This window comes from Chiloscyllium plagiosum, chromosome 28 (genome assembly GCF_004010195.1).
Source record: "Chiloscyllium plagiosum isolate BGI_BamShark_2017 chromosome 28, ASM401019v2, whole genome shotgun sequence".
In the NCBI taxonomy this organism is placed as follows: Eukaryota; Metazoa; Chordata; class Chondrichthyes; order Orectolobiformes; family Hemiscylliidae; genus Chiloscyllium; species Chiloscyllium plagiosum.
In genome coordinates, this window is record NC_057737.1 from 33,542,294 (window position 1) to 33,554,877 (window position 12,584).

The window sequence follows — 12,584 nt, forward strand, 5'->3', positions numbered from 1 at the left end:
CCATCTAGATGCCTTTTTAGATATTGTAATCATATCAACCTCCACCACTTCCATACACACACCACACTCTGTGGGAAAAGGTTGTCCCTTAGGTCTCTTTTATATCATTCCCCTCTCACCTTAAACTATGGTCTCTCATTTTGGACTTTTCCCCACCCCTATTTACCCTATCCATGCCCCTTATGATTTTATAAACCTTTATAAACGTTGTTCCTTAAACTCTGACGCTCCAGGGAAAACAGCCCCAGCCTGTTCAGCCTCTCCCTATGGCTCAAACCCTCCGACCCTGGCAACATCCTTCTAAATCTTTTCTAAACCCTTTCAAGTTTCACAACATCCTTCCTAAAGCATGGAGACCAGAATTGCACGCAATACTCCAAAAATGGCCTAATCAATGTCCTGTGCAGCCACAACATGACCTCCCAACTCTTATACTCAATGAACTGACCAATGAAGTGGAGGTGCTGGTGTTGGACTGGGGTGGACGAAGTTAAATATCTCTCAACACCAGGTTATAGTCCAACAGGTTTATTTGGAAGCACTCGCTTTCAAAGCGCTGCTCCTTCATCAGGTAGCTTTAGAAGAGGATCATAAGAGACAGAATTTATAGCAAAAGATTAAAGTGTCATACAACTGAAATGATATATTGAATAAACCTAGATTGCTGTTAAGTCTTTCCTCTTTTAGAATGTGTCGCAGGTTTCGGTTCATTAAAATGTAAATCCCAGAACTACTTTTAAGTCATATTTTCGCAATAATTTCCCTGGCTTTCCCTTAAATAATGGCTCAATATTAGCCAACCTCCAGTCTTTCAGTACCTCCCTGTGACTATTGATCATACAATATCTCAGCACGGGGCCCAGCAATCTCCACCTTCGCTTCCCACAGTTCTAGGGTGCACCTGTTTAGGTCCCGGGGACTTATCCAGCTTTACATATTTTAAGATGCCCAGCACCACCACCTCTCTTCCAGATGTTACTATTTACTTCCCCACATTCTAAAGCTTCCATATCCTTCCCAACAATAAACACTGATGCAAAATACTTGTTTAGTATCTCCCCATTTTCTGTTATTTCACACAAAAGTAGCCTTGCTGATGTTTAAGAGGCCCTATTCTCTATCTAGTTACCCTTTTGTCCTTAATATATTTATAGAATCTCTTTGGATTCTCCTTAACCCTGTTTGCCAAAGCTATTTCATGTCCCCTTTTTAACCTCCTAATTTCCCTCTTAAGTATACTCCTCCCTCCTTCAAATTCTTCAAAGGAGTCAGTCAGTCTCTGCTGTCTGTACCCCACATATAGTTCCCTCTTAATCTTGACCCAAACCTCAATTTCTCAAGTTTCTCCAACAATTTCTGTTTTTCTGTGTTTCTGATGTACAAATGTGATTCGCCTTCCCAAACTTAGGTTATGCAGCCTTAATTTCTCTATCTCCTGTTGTTTTGTTTGACTTATTTTTTCAAGTAATTTCCATCTTTTCTATTGTGTATCTGGCTGAAGCTTGACTTTGCAGTTTATTTTATTTTGCACCTTTCACAAACTCGTGATATTCCAAGCACTTTTCAGCTAATGAAATACTTCTGGTATGCAGTAACTGTTGTGAGGAAGGAAAAGCAGCAGTGTGTTTGCTCATAGCAAGATCTCTCAAAACAATATAACAAATAATCTGTTTCTACTGACTTTTGACTTTTCACATTTTTTTAGCCTTTGCTGAACTTGACGGAGTGGCCGTCTCTCTTATCTTCCTCCTTTGATGGCCAGAAATGAAGATCTGCCAGTGCTGCTGCAAGAACAGTGGGGTTTATGCTATTATTTCTGGAACAGCTTGGCAAAGTGGCTGTTTACAATATATGGGCAAGCACCCACACCAAGCTCATCAGTATTTTAACCATTTCAGTTCTTTTTCTAACTCTTGGAAATATGCTGTTTTTTAAAATGTTGATATATTTTCAAATCCTTCCTATGGAAAAGTGGTGAAGGAAATCCTAAGCACAGTAATATAAAAGCCAAATACTGCAGCTGCTGGATATCCAAAACTAAAATAAAGCATTGGAGAAACTCATGATGGCTAATGATGGTAACATCTGAGAAGAGAGAAACAGTTACTTTTTGAAGCTGATCTGACTTCTTCAGAACTGAGAAGAAGTGAAAAACAGTGCTTTTTGTGCTAGAGACCAAGGGGGAAGAGGAGCAACAAGTGGAACAGATTGTGATCATGCCTGAGCCAAAGGCAAAAGGAGTTCTAATGGTGTTGAGGAAGAGATGGAGCTGTAAAATAGGTGTAAATTAAGGTATAAAAAGGTGAAGGGTCCATTCTTCTGAGAGTAAAGTCAACAAGGTGTGTGTGTGTGTGTGTGTGTGGGGAGAGGTGGTTCACAGACACCACTGGTCTGTCTGTAGGAGTGACTCTAACCTTCCAGTTGTTTGACATTTCAGTAGCCATCCTACTCCCTAGTAGATACTGATAGTGTTCCAACAAAGCAGAACTCAAGCTGGAGCAATAACCCCTCATTTTTCACTTTAGCACATTACAGCCTCTCTTGAATTCCACAACTTCAGAGCATAACCTCTATCTTCGATTTTTCTCAAACCCCTAATGTTACGATATGGCTCCTCTTCGGGGCTGGAAAATGGTGAGATTTTATGGTGTAATCTGAGATGGGGAGGACTGAGTGGAACAAATTGAGTCAAGATTGTGGCTCTGGAAAAGCACAGCAGGTCAGGCAGCATCCGAGGAGCAGGAAAATTGACGTTTCTGGGAAAAGCCCATCGTCAGGAAGGGCTCCACAGCCACCTGATGAAGGAGCAGCGTTTTGAAAGCTAGTGCTTCCAATTAAACTTGTTGGACTATAACTTGGTGCTGTGTCATGATTTGGAGATGCCGGTGTTGGACTGGGGTGTTGAGATTTTTAACAATGGGCAACATAGACATTCTTACTGGCAAAGTATAATAGACTTTGGTGAATTTGCTGAACCAGTGAAACAGGTTCTTGTAATAATGCAGCACAATGAGAGTGTGGCACTACTGATATAACAAAACTGCCATACATCTAGCATATTTAGTATAAGGTCCATTGTGCATCACCTTCCAAACACATGACGCCTACCACCTAGAAGAACTAGGATAGTAGATGCATGACACCCTGCAAGTTCCCCTCAAAACCCCTCACCCTCCTGACTTGGAACTATAGTGCCATTACTACACTGTCACTTGGCGAGAATCCTGGCAGTCCTTCTTATCAGCACACTGGGTGTACCTACACCATGTGAACTGGTTCAAGAAAGCAGCTCATTATGCTGAGGTGGGAGGGAGGGGGGGTGCTGGTGTGAAAGGCAGCAAATACTGACTTAGCCAGCAACACTCACAGCCTAAGAATGATTTTTTTTTAATGCTGTTATCAAATAAAATTAACATTGAATCACTTAAGGTGGTATTAGGACAGGTGACCAATATCTTGGCCTGAGGGGTAGATTTTAAGGAGTGACTTAAGGGAGGATAAGGGATATCTTTGTTGAAGGAGACATCTGCAGAGTTTCAGCTTGGCCATCAGCGGTGGAGTAATTAAACTAAGATAGTGCAAACCTAAAATTGAATGTAATGAGAGGTTAACAGTTTTGCTTATCTGATTTTTTTAAAAAGCCACTAGAGACACTGGCATCTTCTATTAGTGCAAGACTGTTAATGACATAGCCAATATCCTCTCCGACTGACAGTTTATAGGTACACCCCCTGTGCGTATGGACAAATATCCTTTGAAGCATCTCTGATTTCCAGGTGATTTAGATATATCACAGTAAATGGGCTGAGTATGCCATGCACCCTGGATTTCTACGAACCATCTTTAAGATGCTTACTAAGAATGAGATAGCACATCGGCCTCTGTCCAGCTGGCAGTAGATGAGCAAAGATGAAAGTGGAAAGTGAAATCACGCACCACAGTAATGACTCCTGTGCACAAACGGGAAGATGCAAGTTACATTTCAATTACACTTTTCCTTTGATTTGATTCCAAGTGCGGTTTAATTTTTAATCAAGCTACCATATTGCTAGTCTGACCTACTTATCAAATACAGTATTTATAGAAAAGCTTGTGTTACAGCAGAGCACTCCCGATGCTATGGTGTTTAAAGATTGCCTTTCGGTGAGACTGGAAAGAATGGGTACAATGCCCCATTTGTATATAATTCTTCTGCAACTGAAACATGCCAGCTGGAACATCACGTCTCTACAGATGAAATTCAATGAAGTACAAGACTGGTGGGAACAAAAAAGGAGTTTAAATTTCACTTCAGAAGTTTCATCCTTGCCTTAAACACTTCTGCATTACTGAAGTAACAGCTGGCTGAATGTGAAAAAAGAACCATTATAGGCAAAGTGGCTTAGTTCCAGCATGATTAGATGGACTTCTGGTCAGAAAGTTTGGTAACTCCAGCAGGAGGAAGATTGATTGGAGAGATTGGGAGCTTCCACCTGAGGAAGAAGGATCGGAGAGGTTGATGGATTGATAAGAGTGTTGGAGTCCCCTGCTCAGTTTGTTGTTCATGTATGATAGAACAGTAAATAATTTTGAGTTAGAACGGTTTGGAGTTTATTTTCATTCACAGCCTCAATTGACTTACATATTTACTGATTTGAGCCAGAGTTGCTTTTTCTGAATGAAACCTACCAAGCTTGTATGCCTGACTGAAGAAATCCACCAGATACTGACAGGTGGGCCAAATAGAAACTGTTTGATCTTTGGTCCAACTCGTCTGCACCAACCAGACATTCAATCTGATCCAATCCCAGTTGCCAGCATTTGGCCCATATCCTTGTAACCCCTTATTGATAACCCATCCAGATGCCTTTTAAATGTTAGAATTGTACCCACCTCCACCATCACCTCTGGTAACTCATTCCATACAAGCACCACCCTTCATGTGCAAAAGTTAACCTTTTTAAAACTTTCCCCTCTCACTTTAAATCTACGACCTCTCGTTTTGAACTCCCCTACCCTAGGAGTGTTTTATAACTTTCACTCTCTTCTGATTCTTTAGCAGCAGGATGAAAAATTGTTAGTCCAATATTCAAGGGAGACCATTTAAACTATCCAAGATACCTAATGATGGAAAAATGCCCCATTAGCCAGATTTTGGCAGCTTGGTGAACTGTTTAAAAAGGCAAAATACACCAATGCTGGAAATTTGAAACAAACATAGAAATTGTTGGAGAAACTTAGATCTAGTAACGTCTGTGAAGAGAAAAACAGCTCTAGTTTTGAGTCCAATATGATTCCTCTTCAAAGAATTATTGGTGTACTGTATTTATGTTCTGAGCAGAAAGAAGCTAAATTGCTCTTTTATCTGGTTACATTTTACATCTTTCACTTCAAACTTTATAGACATTTTATGTTTTTTTTAATCTTATCCCCGTCCATTTTTTTTACTAAATCATTCCTCCAGTGACTAATCTTGCTGTATTGCCCTTGACTCGTGCTGAAAGTGACTATCTTAAGAGGTTTCATCATTCTGGGTGTGATGCTGGTGATGGGACTCAGTTCAAGATGGTAATAATTCTTTCCTTTCCAAGTTCAGTGCCATAATATTTAGTGTCAGTAGTTTTTGTTTTGCACTTGTATTGACTACTCATCCAGCATTTTGCTGTTGGCAGCTCTGTCTGTGCATCTCTCATCCTGTTGGAGTAAGAGTGTGGTTTATTGTCTGCCATGTGCTGAATCCGCTGTAAATCAGAAAACAGAACGTCATCCTTTTCATTACATCATCTCACTCAATAGATGAATTCCCAAACTGTATTCTGCGCTAATGTGACATCTTCATTTTACTGAGAATAGTAGGTAAACAACATTTCCCTAGAATCCCCCATTTGACTGCTCTTACATCACTTGCATTAATCAGCAGTGACTTCACCCCAGAGACAGGATCCTAAGATAACTCCTCAGCACTGCTACATTTGGAAACTATCAGTGAGCACCAATGCATAACAAATCGAAACATATTTATAATAGTTATATTGCCATATGTTGTACATCCCAGTCACAGTAGAATCATAAGGTGGCAATAGAATAGAAATTAGAATCCAAAATCTAACAAGGCAGAACGTTGAAAACAGAAGGATATATTTAGACATGAAATGGAGCCTGATGGTGCAAACAACAACCCGGCTCTGCCTTCAGTTCGTATGTACTTCATGTTTATGCTCATGGAAAATGTGAAACAAGCTTAATATCCAGTTTTCTTTGACCCACAGAAAACCGGTATCTTGTATTCAAACCAAATTGCATCCCAAGTTAGGTCAGCTCGATCTGGTGGAATGATTCATTGTCAAATCTCACCAGTTGTATATATCCATTCCTAATCTCAGCTGAAAGCAAAAAATTTTGTGAATTAGAGAAAACATGTTGGTGATGGTTAGCAGCTGTTTTTCCTTGTTGCACTCTATGTATATATGTTGCTCGCAGATTACTAAAAATTATTTATTGCTTTGTCTGTCAGTTTCACCCTCTGTGGCTGTGTAACACCAGTGAAGACGAGCAGCAAGACTATGGCTTTGTCAGTATGGTCAAATTGGAGCGTCCAGACCGAGACCCACATCCCTGTCTCTCCCTCTTCAACAAGGTCAGGAACTTGTATACAAATATATGTTTAGGTTTCATCATGTGAAGATTATATTTAACAACTGAGATGCAAGTTTGGCTTTTTCATATGTATGTAAAATGTGATCCAAGTTGCAGAAGGCTGGAATAGTGAAGAGTCTAAATATTTTGATAAATCAATTAATTTTAATGAAATGTAAATGTTTCCAATTTTATGTTCTGAAGGAGTTACCAGATGGCATACAGTTCCACAAAAAGCAAAATTCCCGTCTTACTCAGTGAAAGTCTCTCAGGATCATTAACCTTTTAATTCCTGGGTTTAACATAGTTTCATGGGACCCGCAAACCCTTGAAGCCTTAGAAATCTGAACCAACGAGGCATTAAACTCAAGCAAGTTACGATTATGGTCAGTTATTTAATTCCCGTATGCTGGGATTAAAATTGGATTCTGAAGCTTTTTGTGTGTTGCTGAGTTTTTGAAAGTTCTGCAGTAGTGCAAGTGAGGGCTACACCAGGAGAGTGAATATTTGATAATACAAAACCTACAAACAATTGACAGCATTATGTTAATTAGCTGCTTTCCTAAATTGACTTCTGTAATTTTCCTGAGATCTTGTCTGTACGTTCTAGTACTGACTTGTGAAAGACCATAAGATATAGAATCAGAGTTTGGCCATTCGGTCTATCAAGTCTGCTGCACTGTTTGATCATGGCTTATACATTTCCCTATCTCATTCTCCTGCCTTCTCCCCGTTACCCTTGATTCCCCCTTACTAATCAAGAATCTATCTCATTCTTAAGGACACTCAATGTCTTTGCCTCCACAACCCTCTGCGGCAATGAGTTCCACAGACTCCTCGCTGTCTGGTTGAAGACGTTCCTCTTCATCTCAGTTCTAAAGGGTTGCAGAATATCTGGAGGTCTGCAGCTAGTTGCTGTGTATCTGACTCTGAGGCTGTACCCTTGGGTCTTTTGGAGTGATAACCCCAGATTGCCCAAATGTGCCAAATCTGGGAGAGACCAAAGAACCAAGAATTAAGGAAGGATAAAACTTAAATGCAGAATATTTGGAGGTCTGCAGCTAGTTGCTGTGTATCTGACTGAGAAGTGAAAGTTTAATAATATAAATCAAAATGCTGCAGATACTGGAAATCCGAAATAAAAGACAAATGCTGAAAATGATCAGCAGGCTTGACAGCATCTGTGAAGAGAGTGAGTTCATGTTGAGGTGAATATGGCCCCTTTTCTCAACTAGAGGAGGACAAATATGTGTCAAAAGAGGGAGTTGCGAAGGGCTGAACAAAAGGGAGGCTCCAGAATGTGGGAGTGATTAAATGGAAAAGGTATGATGGAATTAAATAATAAAAGCATTTGTGCAGGCTAAGTATAACACCAAAATAATGAATAGCTCTTTGAAAAGCAACTTGAAAAGCTTCAAACTAGCACATGACAACAAAATAAAAGCCAAATGGAACATAGTTTCATGGTCTGAAATTGTTGAACTTAGAAGTGAACCAGAAGGCTTCAAAGCCCCCAGTTAGAATATGAGATCCTGTTTTTTGAGCTTCAGTGGAAAACTACAGCTGAACAAAGAATGAAATGTGAGAGCAAGGTGGTAACTGAGAAGCCTTGGGTCATGCTTGCAGACACAGGGAGGTATGATAAGAGGCAGTCACCCCATCTGCATTTGGTCTTCCCAGTGCAATGGTGGTCAGATCACATGATGAACAACGAATACATGGGACTAAGTTGAAAGACCTTTAAGTAAATCATTGCTTCATCTGGAAAGAGTGTTTGGAGAGAGGAGAGCAAAAGGGAAGCATTTACACCCATCTGTGATTGTATGGGAAAGGGAGTTAATTGAGGAATGGTTCAGTGTGTTGCAGAGGTGCCTAGGAAATGCTAATGGGGGGGGGGGGGGAGGGGGGAATGTATTTGGTAATGGTATCAGTTGGAAATGGTGGAAGCTGATTCTTCTGTCACTCTTCTGGTTGGGAGGGGAAAAGAACAAAAGACAAATGGATCAGGCACGTTGAGAGCCCTGTCAATCATATTGGGAAGAAGATTGCGTCGTCAGAAGATATGACTCAGATGAAGAAATAGGGAGAATGGGATGGATTCCTGACAAGAGACAGAGTGTAAGGAAATGTAAGGTAGTGAAATTGATGTTAATCCACATTGTTAAAAATTACACAACATCAAGTTCTAGTCCGCCAGGTTTATTTGGAAGCATTAGCTGTCGGGGTGCTGATGAAGAGGCAGTGCTTTGAAAGCTAGTGCTTCCAAATAAACCTGTTGGACTATAATCTGGTGTTGTGTGATTTTTAACTTTGTCCACCCCAGTTCAACACCAGCACCTCCAAGTCATTAATACACACTGGTTAATACCAGTCCTAGGGAAGGATCACTAGACCCAAATTGTAATTCTGATTTCACTTCACAGATGCTGCCAGGCCAGCTGAGCTTTTCCAGCAACCTCTGTTCTTGTTTCTGATTTACAGCACCTGCAGGTTTTTATTAAGTTGATGTTAATCCTGGAGACAATTACTTGATTTTAGTAGTAGAGGCATGATAGAGAGCAATGAGGGAAAACATGTCTCTGAGTTGGTACTCAGCCTCTAAAGGTGCAGGTCAGTACACCAGAACACAATACCACCAATGTCATGGTTAGACCTAACAGAATTGAGTGCAATAGGTTCAGAGGAAAGTAGGTTAGAGTGAGTAAGGGAAACAGAGAAAATTAAGAGGTCTTTGTTATACTGATAGTTCTTAATGAAAAGTTCAATAGCAAGTAAGAGGACAAAGGGAAACTTCAAGATGGAGGAAAGGTACAGGAGCAAGTGAAAGAGTTCCGTTATCAGTAGGAGGACTACCAGCCCAAACAGTGAATGCGGGGCCAAAGGCGATGGAAGAGAGTTCAGTGTCTTGGCACACACAACTGCTTTGAGGTGGAGCAAGGTGGGATAAAACTGAGTTCTTTGCTAAGTATTGATCATTCGATATCAGAGAGACCAAAGTCAATGCATATTGTGAATAGACAGGAAGCAATGAGATTAGAATTGGAGATGCAGACGAGACACTTGGAGGGGCATTGGTGTCCATGATTTGAAACTTGTGCTCCTTAACACCAGAAAGGATGAGAAAAATTATTTTTTAAGTGTTGGTTTGCAGGCAGAGTGAAATGAAATTGTGGACCAAGGATGGCTTTGAGATCAGGTGAATTGATGCTGGTGGAGTAAGGGATCGGGAGTGTTCACATGGCACTACATTGTACATCATGTAGAACTCAGGATGTGACAGGAACAGCAGTTCAATGAGTGTTGTAAATATCCTATAATCCTAGGTGGAATTAAAATATGAAGGATGGAATTTCAGTTGGAATCCACATAGAGTAAGTTGTAGCTGGGCAGCTTGTGTTAAGTTCAGGATCTCCATAAGACCATAAGACATAGGAGTGGAAGTAAGGCCATTCGGCCCATCGAGTCCACTCCGCCATTCAATCATGGCTGATGCGCATTTCAGCTCCACTTACCAGCGTTCTCCCCGTAGCCCTTAATTCCTCTAGACAACAAGAATCTATCAATCTCGGCCTTGAAGACATTTAGCGTCCCGGCTTCCACTGCACTCCGTGGCAATGAATTCCACAGGCCCACCACTCTCTGGTTGAAGAAATGTCTCCGCATTTCTGTTCAGAAATGACCCCCTCTCATTCTAAGGCTGTGTCCACGGGTCCTAGTCTCCTCGTTTAACTGAAACAATTTCCTAGCATCCACCTTTTCCAAGCCATGTATTATTTTGTACGTCTCTATTAAGTCTCCCCTTAATCTTCTAAACTCCAACGAATACAATCTCAGTATCCTCAGCCGTTCCTCATATGTTAGACCTGTCATTCCAGGGATCATCCGTGTGAATCTCCGCTGGACACGTTCCAGTGCCAGTCTGTCCTTCCTGGGGTGTGGGGACCAAAACTGGACACAGTACTCCAAATGGGGCCTAACCAGAGTTTTATAAAGTCTTAGTAGTACATCTCTGTTTTTATATTCCAACCCTCTTGAGATAAGAGACAACATTGCATTCGCTTTCTTAATCACGGACTCAACCTGCATGTTTACCTTTAGAGAATCCTCGACTAGCACTCCCAGATCCCTTTGTGCTTTGGCTTTATTAATTTTCTCACCATTTAGTAAGTAGTCTATGCTTTTATTCTTTTTGCCAAAGTGCAAGACCTCGCACTTGCTCACGTTAAATTCCATCATCCATTTCCTGGACCACTCTCCCAACCTGTCTAGATCCTTCTGTAGCCTCCCCACTTCCTCAGTACTACCTGCCTGTCCACCTAACTTTGTATCATCGGCAAACTTCGCTAGAATGCCCCCGGTTCCCTCATCCAAATCATTAATATATATTGCGAACAGCTGTGGCCCCAGCACCCGACCCTGCGGGGCACCGCTCGTCACCGGCTGCCATTCTGAAAGAGAACCTTTTATCCCAACTCTCTGCCTTCTGTTAGACAGCCAATCCTCAATCCATCCCAGCAGCTCACCTCGAACACCATGGGCCCTCACCTTGCTCAGCAGCCTCCCGTGTGGCACCTTATCAAAGGTCTTTTGAAAGTCTAGATAGACCACATCCACTGGGTTTCCCTGGTCTAACCTACTTGTTACCTCTTCAAAAAATTCCAACAGGTTTGTCAGGCATGACCTCCCTTTACTAAATCCATGTTGACTTGTTCTAATCAGACTCTGCTCTTCCAAGAATTTAGAAACCTCATCCTTAATGGTGGGTTCTAGAATTTTACCAACAACCGAGGTTAAGCTGATTGGCCTATAATTTTCCATCTTTTGCCTTGATTCTTTCTTGAACAAGGGGGTTACAACAGCCATCTTCCAATCATCCGGGACCTTTCTTGACTCCAGTGACTCTTGAAAGATCTCAACCAATGCCTCTGCTATTTCCTCAGCCACCTCTCTCAGAACTCTAGGGTGTATCCCATCGGGGCCAGGAGATTTATCAATTTTAAGACTTTTTAATTTTTCTAGCACTATCTCTTTCGTAATGGCAGCCATACTCAACTCAGCCCCGTGACACCCTTTAATTTTTGGGATATTACTCATGTCTTCCACTGTGAAAATTGACGCAAAGTACTTGTTAAGTTCTCCTGCTATTTCCTTATCTCCCATCACTAGGCTTCCTGCATCAGTTTGAAGTGGCCCAATGTCTACTTTTGCCTGTCGTTTGTTTCTTATGTACTGGAAGAAACTTTTACTATTATTTCTAATATTACTGGCTAGCCTACCTTCATATTTGATCCTCTCCTTTCTTATTACACTCTTTGTTATCTTCTGTTTGCTTTTGTATCCTTCCCAATCTTCTGATTTCCCACTGTTCTTAGCCACTTTATAGGATCTCTCTTTTTCTTTAATACATTTCCTGACTTCCTTTGTCAGCCAAGGTTGTCTAATCCCTCCCCGGTTAATCTTTCTTTTCTTGGGAATGAATCTCTGTACAGTGTCCTCAATTATACCTACAAACTCCTGCCATTTTTGCTCTGCTGTCTTCCCGGTTAGCCTCTGCTTCCAGTCTATTTTAGTCAGTTCCTCTCTCATGCCCTCATAATTACCTTTATTCAACTGTAACACTATTACATCCGATTTTGCCTTCTCCCTTTCAAACTCCAGCCTGAACTCTACCATATTATGGTCGCTACTTCCTAAGGGTTCCCTTATTTTAAGATCTTTTATAGAGTCTGGTTCATTGCAAAGCATTAGGTCCAGAATAGCCTGCTCTCTTGTGGGCTCCATGACAAGCTGTTCCAAAAATCCATCCTGTAAGCATTCCATGAATTCCCTTTCTTTAGATCCACTAGCAACATTATTTACCCAGTCCACCTGCATATTGAAGTCTCCCATGATCAATGTAACCTTGCCTTTCTGACTTGCCTTCTCTATTTCCCGGTACATGTTATGTCCCTGGTCCTGACCACTGTTAG

At 41.2% G+C, this 12,584-nt stretch overlaps 1 protein-coding gene across 1 annotated transcript in view; it reads left to right on the forward strand.

Annotated features, from left to right (window-relative positions):
* LOC122564224 (E3 ubiquitin-protein ligase RNF43) overlaps nucleotides 1–12,584 on the forward strand; it is a 225,409-nt gene that overhangs the window by 165,908 nt on the left and 46,917 nt on the right. The window contains exon 5 of the mRNA XM_043718921.1: nucleotides 6,494–6,616. Within this exon, the coding sequence (XP_043574856.1) occupies nucleotides 6,494–6,616 (123 nt within the window). The remainder of the gene's footprint in view (nucleotides 1–6,493; nucleotides 6,617–12,584) is intronic.